The sequence below is a fragment of the Musca domestica genome, unplaced genomic scaffold (assembly GCF_030504385.1).
Source record: "Musca domestica strain aabys unplaced genomic scaffold, Musca_domestica.polishedcontigs.V.1.1 17, whole genome shotgun sequence".
NCBI lineage: Eukaryota > Metazoa > Arthropoda > Insecta > Diptera > Muscidae > Musca > Musca domestica.
The window spans coordinates 13,155,685-13,170,428 of NW_026712230.1; the positions used below are offsets into that span (position 1 = coordinate 13,155,685).

The following is a 14,744-nucleotide window of genomic DNA, read 5'->3' on the forward strand; positions in this document are numbered from 1 at the left end:
TGAGTGTGCGTATGTTTTGTTTTTGCACTAACGAAAAACCAGACAAACAGTGAGACTGACTGTCGGACTGAGAGAAAGGACATACAGACAATCACTGACTGATAGACAGCTAAACAACGAATATATACTTATGTAAGAAATATTTATCATATAAATATTCACATCGCCGTTGCCGTCATTCCCATCCTCAGCCTCATACAGGATGTAGAATGTGTTACTAGGATTTATGAGTCGTTATGTGCTTGACGACAATATCACGTTGTGTGTGCATGCGTGTGTTTGCATGTGTGGGTGCCTTAATTCTTAGGCACATTTCTTGGTATGTCTTTCAATGGCTGTTGTCTTTATTTTGCTAACCCTCACGACAATTGGCAATGATAAGAGCAAAACAAAAAAAAAAAAAAAAAGGAACGAATGTACATAAGTTTAATGATGACAAAGCATTTTTATGACATTTAAGATATTTTTGTAAAATAAATGTTATCCTAGGCTGGCTGCAAGGATGGCTTACGTCAGTTGAGACGCCAGTAAGTTCGACATGAAAAGCATGTCTTCAGACTTTAATATACATAACAAAGCAAAAGGTTAAGGAATGAAGAAGTAAAAGCTAAAGCCTAGTTTACACATCATACGAGAATAACATATAAAGTGCATTTCTTCGTAATTATCTTTATAATTTTTATAGCATACTTCCAGACACCCATTAAATTGTTAGACTGATATAAAACGTTTTTTCAGTACTCTTATAAGAATATATAGTAGCACTGCTTTGTCAACGAAATTCTGAGATTCGTACCAACAGTTCTTGCTCGGCCTTTTTTACACTACATAGTATGGAGGGTATATTAAGTTCGACATTCCCTATGTAACCCTTCGAAATAAACATTTTAAACAAAGTATACAGGGTGAGATGCAAAAACTGCAACCAACTTCAGACTGCTGTCATTTCGAAGCCACTCGTCCGACAGCTGTTAAAATTATTACAGTGACAGCTCATTATATTATTTACAAGCGTACAACAACATTTTTGTGAGAATTTTCCAAAAAAAAAAAAAGTTATTCGTGATGGAACTCAAGCGTGATAGTCGCAGTGGCGGAAATATGGCTCGTGAGCTGAACATATCGCAATATTCCGCTCGATAAATATTGAAAAATGAGCCATTGAAATTTCAAAAATACAGAAACTTACGCCGCAACAGAAAGAAAATAGACCTAAAAGAGCTAAAGAGTTGCTTCGCTTGGCCAAAAGTGGTGAACAACCGAATTTGGTTTTCTCCGATGAGAAAACATTTGTTGTCCAGCAGTTCGTTTACAAACAAAAGTGCACCTTCAGAACTCAAGCGCCGGCCATGGTGATGGTGTGGGCTGCCGTAACAGCCGATGGTCGTTCTCCGCTCGTATGCCGAATATTATCGCGAAAATATTATGGAGGGTGTATTAAAGCCTTGGGCACGCAAACATTTTGGCCGCGGACCTTGGACATTCCATCAGGACTCAGCACCATCGCACTCAGCACGCGCCACCCAAGAATGGTTACAAAATGAGGTTCCTTGCTTCATTTCCAGCGCACAATGACCACCAAAATCTCCGGATACCAATCCGTTGGACTATTGTGTCTGGAGTATTTTGGAAAGGAAGGTTGGCACTAGAAATACCAAAGTGTCGATCATTTCAAGCAAGCGCTTCGCCGGGAATGAGCCAAAATACCGCAGAGCAACATTCGGGCAGCGTATGTGATGGAACTCAAGCGTGATAGTCGCAGTGGCGGAAATATGGCTCGTGAGCTGAACATATCGCAATATTCCGCTCGATAAATATTGAAAAATGAGCCATTGAAATTTCAAAAATACAGAAACTTACGCCGCAACAGAAAGAAAATAGACCTAAAAGAGCTAAAGAGTTGCTTCGCTTGGCCAAAAGTGGTGAACAACCGAATTTGGTTTTCTCCGATGAGAAAACATTTGTTGTCCAGCAGTTCGTTTACAAACAAAAGTGCACCTTCAGAACTCAAGCGCCGGCCATGGTGATGGTGTGGGCTGCCGTAACAGCCGATGGTCGTTCTCCGCTCGTATGCCGAATATTATCGCGAAAATATTATGGAGGGTGTATAAAGCCTTGGGCACGCAAACATTTTGGCCGCGGACCTTGGACATTCCATCAGGACTCAGCACCATCGCACTCAGCACGCGCCACCCAAGAATGGTTACAAAATGAGGTTCCTTGCTTCATTTCCAGCGCACAATGACCACCAAAATCTCCGGATACCAATCCGTTGGACTATTGTGTCTGGAGTATTTTGGAAAGGAAGGTTGGCACTAGAAATACCAAAGTGTCGATCATTTCAAGCAAGCGCTTCGCCGGGAATGAGCCAAAATACCGCAGAGCAACATTCGGGCAGCGTATACGGTTTCATTGACCGTTTGAAGGTGATCAAATCGAACAAATCTAAACTTATTTTTAAATTTGAAGCTATTTCCGATAATTTTGTTCGTATAGGCTCCATATATTGGTACCACCCTATACTCGAATTTTAGCCACAATGTTCATCGAAATTCTTTGAAATTTCGACTTTCAAGTTCCCAATAGGTACTACAGCCTGTGACAGAAAATTATCTATGCAGTCTTCGTATGGGCCCGACATATCGGTACCGACCTATATTCGCTATTTGCACGATTTTGGGTACAATATTCACTGGAATTGTTTCAAATTTCATATTTGAAGATCCTAATGGTTGGGACAACCTGTGACATTAAATTGTCTATGCAGGTCCGGGACTTCGTATAGTCCCATATATCGGTATCTCCCTATTTTAATGATTTTAGTTACATTATTCACCGAATTTTTTTCAAATTTCGTATATGAATATTGTAATGGCCTCTGACAATGTTGCCTATGCTGGTCCACGTCTTTGTATTGACCGCTTTATAATGGCTATATTCGGTATTTTTCGAATTATATTTTTTTGAAGATTTCCGAATTCGTTCCAAATTGTGAAGGGTATTCTTTCTACTTATTCTTTTTTTAATATTCGGATATTTTGGGCAAAAAAAACCGTGGGGCACGTCAATTCTCTACAATATACATATGCAATTGAAGTGCCCCTCGGTTTTATTTTAGTCAAGTCTATGCATATGTTTATAATTCCCACGACTGTATCTATTTTTTATTATTTTTTGGTTTTTAGTACATTTATCTTAAACATTGCAGTGTATGTTTAACATAAAACCTTTTAACTTAAAAAGTTTTTTTTTAATGTAGTTAAAAATGGAATCGCAACAAGTCGAAATATTCTAGAAAATTATTTGTTCCTTTAATGTTGGGTTAAGTGAGAAGTAATTTAGCTGCAACATATAAGACATACAAAGCCGTAAATAAATAATCTGTTTGAAACCTGACCATTGCACAGTGGTCGAGGTCGTATGGGAACAGCGGCCAAAAATACTTTCAGTGCAGATATCAATATGAATCTTTGGTTATGGTACTTTGATGGGATAAATATAAAAAATGTGACAAAATGGATATGGTCGATGCATGTTTTGTCATGGTCCCCATATAACGTAACTCCCGAATAAGGGTTATTTGCCCAATTCTTGTCACTTTTCTACACCAGATTGTAATGTTATTTGACATTTTACGTTCTAAGGAGCTAAAAAATAATCTTACTGAAAATTATTTTAAAAACAGCCCGCCATCAGGTAGAGTCCCTTCAAGGGTCCCTTCAAAAATAGAAGCATTTTTATACAATCAAGTCCAAATTTGATTTTTTTGTAAACAAAATAAAATAAAATTTAATGTAAAATTAAATCAAAGATAAATTTTGCACAAATAATTAGTTTGACTTAAGGCCCTATTGAAATTGTATATAACCGGTCAAAATTTAGGTATAGCTCCCATATATATTCATCCAATTTGCCTCATATTGTGCACCAAACTTGTAATATCAAATAGTATGGAATATACGTACGACCAGATGGGACCTGAAAATAAGTATGCCAAATTTGATCGAAATCGGTTCAGATATATATGTAGCTCCCATATATATTGTTCATCCGATTTATTATATTTGTCCTCCGCAGCCGTAATATGCACTCTGTGACAACGATATTTGGGGAAATATATCAAATATAACTCAGAAATGCCCTTTCTAAATTTTATCGAGATCTGTTAATATTTGGACATGGCTCAAATATATATCTTCGTCCGATTTGCCTTTTATTGTGCACCAAACGTGTAATATTAGCCCAAATCATATATATCTATCCGATTTCAAGTTAATTGTGCACCAAATGGATAATACAAGCCCGAATTGAAAAGGCGCAAATGCCTCGACAAATTGAATAGAAATCGATTCAGAGGAGGATATTCCTCCCATATATTAGTTCCTTTGGACTTTTAATTATTACTATAATCATTGTTGGTATGATTTAATTCTCACAAATTCCCCATTAAAACCTTTATTGTTATGTGACGCTCTACTAAATATGCAAAGTGGTGAAGGGTATCATGAAGTCGGCCCCGCTCGACTTTAAGACTTTCTTTACTGGTTATTGTTTGGTAAGGTTCGCTGTCCCATTATTAAAGGGGTCAGAGCTCAGAAGAAGACGGTTAATAAGATCGGTGTTTGTTGAAACACGAGCATTTTTTCTGGCATGATTTTGTCGAAACTTGGAAGATAGTGCCATGGATATAAATTTGTTAACTCTTTAGCAGTTTCCAGTGCAAAGGCCTTAAATTAAATCGACATAAATATTATACCCAGAGGACAATGCTTGCAACATTATTGAACACCCCTTAATTACATCCTTATCAATCCCTAACAACAAAAACATATTCTATGTCACTAGCACCATAGAACTGACAAAATTGCAGCGAAGTCACTTCAGTATATTCGGCATAACGTACACATCTGACAAAATCTGAAAGTTAAATTAGCACTTTTAGAATCTTAGGACTGTTACTAATGGCGTGAAAAAAATCACATTGGAGGATTCAGGGGGGAAAACAACTAAAACTTTAACTGAAATCCAATTTTATTTTCAAAATTAATCTTAAAGGCAACTTAGAACACTCACATCTTCTATATTATACACATATACTAAACACACAAATTACTGCTCTAAAAATAAGTTAATACCTTGCTTTTCAATAATAATGCCAATGATCCCACTGAAAAAAAAAAACAACTAACTACATTTTCTCTTTTTTGATGCTATTTTCGAAGGGTCCCGTTAGAATGAAGCCAAGATTATTATGTTTTCTAAAAAGCTTAACCCCTTAAGAGTTCATTTGTACACATTTGACAATAAATATCTTATTTTCATTTTTTGAATTTTGGCCAATGGCAGCGACCACTGTGCATTGGTACCCATAATTTGAAGCAATTTCCTAATGGAACTATGGCCGAAGATGTTGTTCTAGTTAAAGAAAATATCCTCGCCTTTCTCATGTTTTACAATCAATTTATTTCCCAATTCAATATTTTCTCTAAATTAAGATGTGCAAAATGAAATACCATTATATTTTATAACAATTTCCAGTTCGCCCCAAAACATTTTCATTTTACACAAGGAACATTAAATAGTTGCCACTAAATCATAACGAATTTCTGGCATCTACAATATAGTGTTTTTTGCTGGTTAAACACATGAAATGTGTGTTCATCATGACCGCCGAATGCTTATGGCCATCGTTACGGGTCAGTCAACAGGAATAAATGATGGCGGCAAACAGCTATGCGGCACGTACACGCATACAACTGCATACCGACCGACACACATTGTTGGTATTTATAATTGTAAACAATTCTGTGGAAAATATTAAAAATAACGACCAACGTAATTTCAAATACACCAACACATCGATACATATAACTATACAATATAAATGTATATTATATAATGTGGGTGTAAATCATGACGTGGGAATGTGTGAATGTTGCTGAGGGTGCATGTTTATTATAAATATTCCCAGTTTTATGCATTCGCATTAAAACACAAAAACAATTACGAATGTATGTTTGAACACAAGTCTCACTTTCAAAACGCTTAACACACTCCGACAGTTCGGTTGAAATAAACACACACAAGAAAAAAAAATAAATTTCAATTAGACATGAAAAACCAAGAGTCTACATAAAGTGTTTTCCACATTGTTTTGTGTGCGGTGTGAAGTAGATTTCTCGTTTTTTTTTTTTTTTAATTTTCAAATATTTAAATGGGTGTTTGTAGTGCAATATTTATATTTATGTCCCAAAGTGTGCCAGAACATTTTTTAACTCTTTGTTTGTGTTTCCGCTGCGCTGCGTTTGTTTAGTTGACTGTGGAAGTATTGGACGGACACTAACCCCCCGTCCATAATTAACTAGAGAGTTGTGTTGATTTTAGAATGAGGGGCGGTATTCGAAAGAATATTTTGAAAGTATTTTCATGTTGCATGGTAGAAAAGTAAACATTGACGAGTGGTCAATCATATTTAGATGAATATTGTTATCAATGTTTTTTTTTTTTTTTTTTTTTTTTTTTTTTTAGGGAGAAAATTAATAACTGGCTCATTGATTGATTGTTCATCAATGTCCAAACTAAAATTTCAAGAATTTTTCAATTTCCCATAAAACTTTACTGGTGCTTATGGAAGGCTAGGGCTTATGGAAATTTATAAACAAGGTCGGGCCGAAATTTTAATACCCGCCATTATTTTGAAAAAACTTAAAAATTTTCCAAAAAAAAAAAAATATAGAGGCTTTACCAAGATGTGGTCTCGCATAAGTAATATTTTGTCACAGGCTGTATTACTCATTACGAACTTTAAATACGAAATTTGGAACAATTCCGTTAAAACAATTTACTGTAATACCATAAAAAAGGAAGGTGCTGTTATATGTGGGCCAAATGAAGACGTACACCTACATAGGAAATTTTCCGTCACAGAATGTGGTACCTATTACGAGCTTCAAATACGAAATTTGAAACAATTCCGTTAAAAATGTCGTTAAAATCATCAAAATACCGAATATCGGGGGGGGGGGGGGGGGGGTACCGTTTAATGGGGGCTATACGATATCGTGGACCTATATAGACAATTGATCAGCGTAACATTCTAAGGCGATTTAGTCCGTCCCTTTGTCTGTTGTTGTAATGTTGTTGTTATAGAGTCAAAACAAATTAAGATAGGAAGCTAAAATTTTGCACAGATCAGTCTGTTGTCTGCAGACAGGCCAACTTCGAAGATGGGCCATATCGATATCATATCCCCAATATTTCTATATTTTGATGTTTCTGGTCACATTTTGATGCATGGGATTGTCTAAAATGTTCCTTCTAAGTACTTCACCCACAAGAAGAGTACTGTCTACATTATCCCCCTTAATAACAGTACCTACACTGATATTTGCTATTTTGATAGTTGTAGCCAAATTTTTAAATGAAATTGTCTGTCAATCCACGTAAGAAGTTCCTTTTAAGTACTTTTAAGTACTACTGAAAGCAAAAAATTTCGGAAACAGCATCAAATTTTAGAATAAGTTTAGATTTAATCGACTTGGTCACCTTTGGCACGAATTATGGCCTTCAAACGGCCAATGAAACCGTCACACGCTGTCCGAACAGTGCTCTGCGGAATTGTGGCCCATTTCCGGCGAAGTGCTTGCTTGAGGTGATCGACACTTTGGTATTTTTTAGTGCCAACCTTGTTTTCCAAAATACTCCAGACAAATAGTCCAACGGATTGGTATCCGGAAATTTTGGTGGCCATTGTGCGCTGGAAATGAAGCGAGGAACCTCATTTTGTAACCTGTTGGAATTTCCAAGGTCTGCGGCCAAAATGTTTGCGTGTTCAAGGCTTTAATATACCCTCCAGAATATTTTCGCGATAATATTCGGCATTGTTTCTGATGCCACTGTCCGGCGCTTGAGTTCTGGTGGCCAACCGAAGGTGAACATTTTCAGCTGACCTCTTTCGCAAGTAAATACGATCATTTCGTTTGTTTACAAACGGCTAAACAACGAGTGTCTTCTCATCGGAGAAAACCAAATTCGGCTGTTCACCACTTTCGGCCTAGCGAAGTAACTCTTCAGCTCTTTTTAGTCTATTTTCTTTCTGTTGCGGTGTAAGTTCTTGCTTTACCCCGAGCTAATTTTTCAATATTTATCGAGTGGAATATTGGGATATGTTCAGCTCACGAGCCATTTTTCGGTCACCGCGACGCAGGTTTCGATCAAGTCGCTTACTTTTACTTTTCGAACCATTTCTGGTGATGTAGCTGTTTTCTTCCGTCCACTTCCTTGACTTCGGGTTACGCTACCAGTATCACGGTAACGAGCAATTCTACGAGATACAAACGATTTATTCACATTTAAATGCTGGAGTGCTCTAACGATAGCCACTTGTGGTTTTCCAGCCAAATATAAAGAAATCATACTATCAGGCTTGAATTTTATCATGAATAACTTTTTTGGGGAAAATTCTCACCAAAATGCTTTTGTACGCTTGTAAACAATATATCTGTTACTGGGATACTTTTAACATGTCGGACGAGTGGTTTCGTATAGCCTGTATTGTTGAATTTAGCCACATTTTTCAATGGAATTGTGGGAAATTCTGCACAAGGATTTTCTTCTGAGTACTTTACGTCCTGGAAAAGAACATTATGATATCATATAGCCCCCAAACAAGGGTACCCCTCAATATTCGTTATTTTGATGATTTTAACGACATTTTTACCAGAATTGTTTGAAATTTCGCACTTTAAATTCATAATGGGTACTAATTGCGTATGCATGTCGTATAGCCCCCATATAACGATACCTCCTCATGTTCGGTATTTTGAGTATTTGAATTTCATATTTGAAGCACGTAATGGTTACTACAAACCTATGACGGAAAATTTCCTATGTAGGTCCACTTCTTCATTTAGCCCACATATAACGGTATCTCCCTTTATTCGGTATTTTGATCATATTACTGAAATTTGTTATCGAAATTGTTTCAGATTTCGTATTTAAATTTCGTAATGGGTACTACAGCCTATGACAAAAATTACTTATACAGGACGACGTATTGGTAAAGACCCTTTAAAGGGCTTCTTTTGGGGTGGTATTTTTTTTTTTTTTTGGAAAATTGTCAAGTTCCTACAAAATTGTGAAGGGTATTAAAAACTTGTCCCGGCCGAACTAAGCTGCTTTTTTACTTTTTTTTTTATTTTTATACCTTCTCAGAAATTACATTCAAATTATTATGTAGAGATTAAATATATAAAATTAAAATATCACTGGAAATTTTCGAAAATATGAATATAGTAAATATATGTTATAGCAACAAAATACATTTTGAAATTCAGTCTAAACATTTATTTTATTTCTATGGCAGAAAAATTTAACAAGGTTAACATAAAAGAACCTCCAAAAGAAACCAAAAAATAAGAAAAAAAAAAAACAATACAAAAAAAAAAAAAAGGAAAAATATGATGGACATAAATTTCAAACATACATAAATCATGAAGAGCATTAGAAAGCAATGGAAATGGAACTACAATGGAACGAACAGCACTCTTTATTTTTTGCGATTGACCCTCATAATTATATGAATTATATGAAGTGAACTGCAAAAAGGAAGCTTCAAGGTGATGTGGGAAAGAGTATAAGGAGTTGAGGTTAACAAAAGCGTAGTTATGAGTTACTATTAGGGGGCGAGTTTTAGTTAAACCACAGAATTACAAAGAATTCAGGATTTCAGATAGATTATTTTCTAAAAATTATTCCAAATAAAAATATTTAATATCCCTACACAGACTCCTACATTAGCTATGCCACTGATGTTTACAAAACAAAATAAAAATAAAATATCCAAAAAATAAAAAAAATATGTGAACTAATCGTCAACAATTTTACTTCATTTTCAGAGAGAAAGCAAGGGAAACTACACGTTTATTTAAGACTTTGAAAAAATATTTTTAAAAAATCCACGTTTATTGATGGCCCTTGAAAAAATATTTTTAAAAAATCCACGTTTATTGATGGCCCTTGAAAAAATATTTTTAAAAAATCCACGTTTATTTAAGACTTTAAAAAAATATTTTTAAAAATTCACGTTTATTGATGGCCCTTGAAAAAATATTTTTAAAAAATCCACGTTTATTTAAGACTTTGAAAAAATATTTTTAAAAAATCCACGTTTATTTAAGACTTTGAAAAATATTTTTAAAAAATCCACGTTTATTGATGGCCCTTGAAAAAATATTTTTAAAAAATCCACGTTTATTTAAGACTTTAAAAAAATATTTTTAAAAATTCACGTTTATTGATGGCCCTTGAAAAATATTTTTAAAAAATCCACGTTTATTTAAGACTTTGAAAAATATTTTTAAAAAATCCACGTTTATTTAAGACTTTGAAAAATATTTTTAAAAAATCCACGTTTATTGATGGCCCTTGAAAAAATATTTTTAAAAAATCCACGTTTATTTAAGACTTTAAAAAAATATTTTTAAAAATTCACGTTTATTGATGGCCCTTGAAAAAATATTTTTAAAAAATCCACGTTTATTTAAGACTTTGAAAAATATTTTTAAAAAATCCACGTTTATTTAAGACTTTGAAAAATATTTTTAAAAAATCCACGTTTATTGATGGCCCTTGAAAAAATATTTTTAAAAAATCCACGTTTATTTAAGACTTTAAAAAAATATTTTTAAAAATTCACGTTTATTGATGGCCCTTGAAAAAATATTTTTAAAAAATCCACGTTTATTTAAGACTTTGAAAAAATATTTTTAAAAAATCCACGTTTATTTAAGACTTTGAAAAAATATTTTTAAAAAATCCACGTATATTGATGCCCCTTGAAAAAATATTTTTAAAAAATCCACGTTTATTGATGGCCCTTGAAAAAATATTTTTAAAACATCCACGTTTATTTAAGACTTTGAAAAAATATTTTTAAAAAATCCACGTTTATTGATGGCCCTTTGAAAAATATTTTTAAAAAATCCACGTTTATTGATGGCCCTTGAAAAAATATTTTTTAAAAATCCACGTTTATTGATGGCCCTTGAAAAAATATTTTTAAAAAATCTACGTTAATTGATGGCCCTTGAAAAAATATTTTTAAAAAATCCACGTTTATTGATGGCCCTTGAAAAAATATTTTTAAAAAATCCACGTTCATTGATGGCCCTTGAAAAAAAATTTATAAAAAATCCACGTTTATTGATGGCCCTTGTGGAAAATTCTCACAAAAATGCTTTTGTACGCTTGTAAACAATATATCTGTCACTGGGATACTTTTAACATGTCGGACGAGTGGTTTGGAAATGACAGCAGTCTGAAGTCGGAAAATTGCCTATGTAGGTCCACATCTTCATTTAGCCCACATATAACGGCATCTCCCTTTAATCGGTATTTTGATCATATTACTGAAATTTGTTTTCGGAATTGTTTCAGATTTCGTATCCAAAGTTCGTAATAGGTACTACAGCCTATGACAAAAATTACTTATACAGGACCACGTATTGGTAAAGACCCTTTAAAGGGCTTCTTTTGTGGTGGTATTTTTTTTTTTTTTTTTTTTTTGGAAAATTGTCAAGTTCCTACAAAATTGTGAAGGGTATTAAAAACTCGTCCCGGCCGAACTAAGCTGCTTTTTTACTTTTTTTTTATTTTTATACCTTCTCAGAAATTACACTCAAATTATTATGTAGAGATTAAATATATAAAATTAAAATATTACTGGAAATTTTCGAAAATATGAATATAGTAAATATATGTTATAGCAACAAAATACATTTTGAAATTCAGTCTAAACATTTATTTTATTTCTATGGCAGAAAAATTTAACAAGGTTAACATAAAAGAACCTCCAAAAGAAACCAAAAAAAAAAAAAAAAAAAAAAAAAAAAAAAAAACAATACAAAAAAAAAAAGGAAAAATGTGATGGACATAAATTTCAAACATACATAAATCATGGAGAGCATTAGAAAGCAACGGAAATGGAACTACAATGGAACGAACAGCACTCTTTATTTTTTGCGATTGACCCTCAAAATTATATGAATTATATGAAGTGAACTGCAAAAAGGAAGCTTCAAGGTGATGTGGGAAAGAGTATAAGGAGTTGAGGTAAACAAAGGCGTAGTTATGAGTTACTAGGTGGGGGGAAGGAGTTTTAGTTAAACTACTGAATTACAAAGAATTCAGGATTTCAGATAGATTATTTTCTAAAAATTTATTAGACTCCTACATTAGCTATGCCACTGATGTTTACAAAACAAAATAAAAATAAAATGTCCAAAATATAAGAAAAACTATGTGAACTAATCGTCAACAATTTTACTTCATTTTCAGAGAGAAAGCAGGGGAAACTACAACACAATTTTATATTTAAGCAAAAAAAATTCTTCTACTTTTGTTTTTTTTTTCGTGTTCAAAAGATAAGGACGAATGATATCTAAAGGAGTTGAGGTAGACTAGAGAGGTAGACTAGACGTTGAGATGATGGTTGGACAAAGATACTTTCTCAGAGGGGTGTTGTAAGTTTTCCTTCTATTCTCTACTTTGAGTTTGTGTTTTTTATTCTGTTTTCCCAGATAGAATAAGAAATGTTGTTTAAGCAGTAAAGAGTTATGGTTGGTGGTTAGAGAAGTGTGGTTGTGTTTTCTTGGGCGAATTTTCTTATGAAACTAATCTTGAAAAAAATTAAAACAAAAAAAAAAAAAAATCACAAAAGAAAAATATATAATGAAGTAATGAATTCTGTTTGCTGAAATTGCTAAGTTTTTCATTTTACTATTTTTTTTTCGGTTTTTTCTTTCTGCTTTGTTTTAGTTGTTTTTTTGTTTGTGGTGAAGGTGGTGACGGCGGCGGCGGAAAACCAAATGAAAATGTTATTTATAATTTCTTGGCATGTGATGATTTTCCTAATCAAAACAAATGGAAACAACGAACGGAAAAAAGTTGTAATGAAATGAAATCAAAGAAAGAACTCATAAAAGACTTCTAACTGTGATACATACATACATAAGTCGGTATGCAAATATTCTGCTAGAGTAAAGTGGTGAGAATACACTTAAAACCAAAAAATATTTTAATTTAACAAAAAAAGTTATATATTATTATATTTTTTATATTTTTTTTTTTTTTTATAAATTTCTTTTGCGTCTAGGAGGGGCGAACCAAGGCCAAACTCGTGTTGGCTTTGGATGGTAAAGAAAGAAAGTTATTATTTTTCTGTTACTTTTTAAACCAACCAAAAATAAATCGCATTTCAACTCAAGAAAATAAACGAAAAACCTATGCCTTTTTCTTTAATAAATAATGAAAATTACTTTTTTTTTTGTTACGAATTCCATTGTTTATGTAAAAAGGTTTTTGTTTGCAATAATTAATTTTTCTGTTTTAAAAATTTTCATTATTTTTCTTTTCTTTTTATTCTTGTTTTTTTCCTTTGCAGAAAAATATAAAAATTTTCCTTTTTAGTTTTAATTTCTTTTCTTTTAATTTTACTTTCTGTTGAGATTTTTTCTTATGTTATGAGAGAGAAGAAAAGCAAATACAAATAATATTTTTTGTGTCTTTTGTTACATAAAAAAATGTAAAAAATAGTTTCAAAAATAATTACCTGTTTTTGGGCCATCGCTTGCATTTGTTGGAACATTTGACGTTCTTCTTCTTTACCTGGTCAAGTGGTTTGTTGGTACAGGTTTTTATGTTGACATATTTTAATTTTTTTTGGCACAATGAATGTTGTTGTGGTTCGGCATGAAAGTGTTGAGCAGAAAAATGAAAAGCAGAAAAGGAAAATATCGTTCATTATTATAATTGCCATTAAGGAATTAGGTTATATGTAAATAATTAAAATTATGGAAAGAAGATATGGCCGATTTCTGATGTCCCAAATCACTAAAAGGAAGTCCGGTTGAGGAAAAAAGTCATGCCAAAAATATCGTCAATTTGTGAATAAAAAATCCAATTTTAAAAGTCTGATATTATCCTTAGATATTACCCTTAGTTTTTGACCGGGGGCATTTGTCCAACATTTACGCCCCTCGTGGTGTTGATAGGTATTCAAAAATAATTCATACGAAAGTCGTAGTCCACTTTACAGCTAAATATAATACAATGGTCATCCGAAGTACAAGACTACTTCCCTGCCCTTAACTCTCTCCCCATGCTAAATTCTGTGTCGATTGGTTTTCAATTCTGACCTGTAGAGCGATTGCAACATCAGAAAAATATTATTATTTTTTTGGCCAAATGAGGATCGGACCTTAATTGCGACCTGTAGCTTGATTATAAATTAACATGAACAGACGGACGGCCGGACGGACATACGTAGTTAGATGGACTTAGCTCGGCGAGATAGGAAGATCCATATGTGAGTTTCTATGTGGGGAACCAATATTTCAAGGTGTTACAAAATTTTTGGCCCAACCACAGTCATAATACCTCAACACATGTAGGGTGAGATGAAAAAACTGCAACCAACTTCAGACTACTGTCATTTCCAAGCAGCTGTTACAATTATTCCAGTGACAGCTCATTATATTGTTTACAAGCGTACAAAAGCATTTTGGTGAGAATTTTCCAGAAAAAATATTATTCGTAATGGAATTCAATCGTGATAGTGTGGCTATCGTTAGAGCTCTCCAGCATTTAAATGTGAATCGAAACCAGCGTCGCAGTGACCGAAAAATGGTTCGTGAGCTGAACATATCGCAATATTCCATTCGGCAAATATTGAAAAATGATCTCGG

At 33.4% G+C, this 14,744-nt stretch overlaps 1 protein-coding gene across 6 annotated transcripts in view; it reads right to left on the reverse strand.

Moving 5' to 3' along the window:
• Window positions 1-14,744, reverse strand: part of LOC101892489 (trichohyalin) — a 282,665-nt gene that overhangs the window by 186,581 nt on the left and 81,340 nt on the right. For all 6 annotated transcript variants that reach the window (XM_059120573.1, XM_059120572.1, XM_059120571.1 and 3 more), the window contains one exon: window positions 13,610-13,665. In XM_059120573.1, the coding sequence (XP_058976556.1) occupies window positions 13,610-13,665 (56 nt within the window). The remainder of the gene's footprint in view (window positions 1-13,609; window positions 13,666-14,744) is intronic.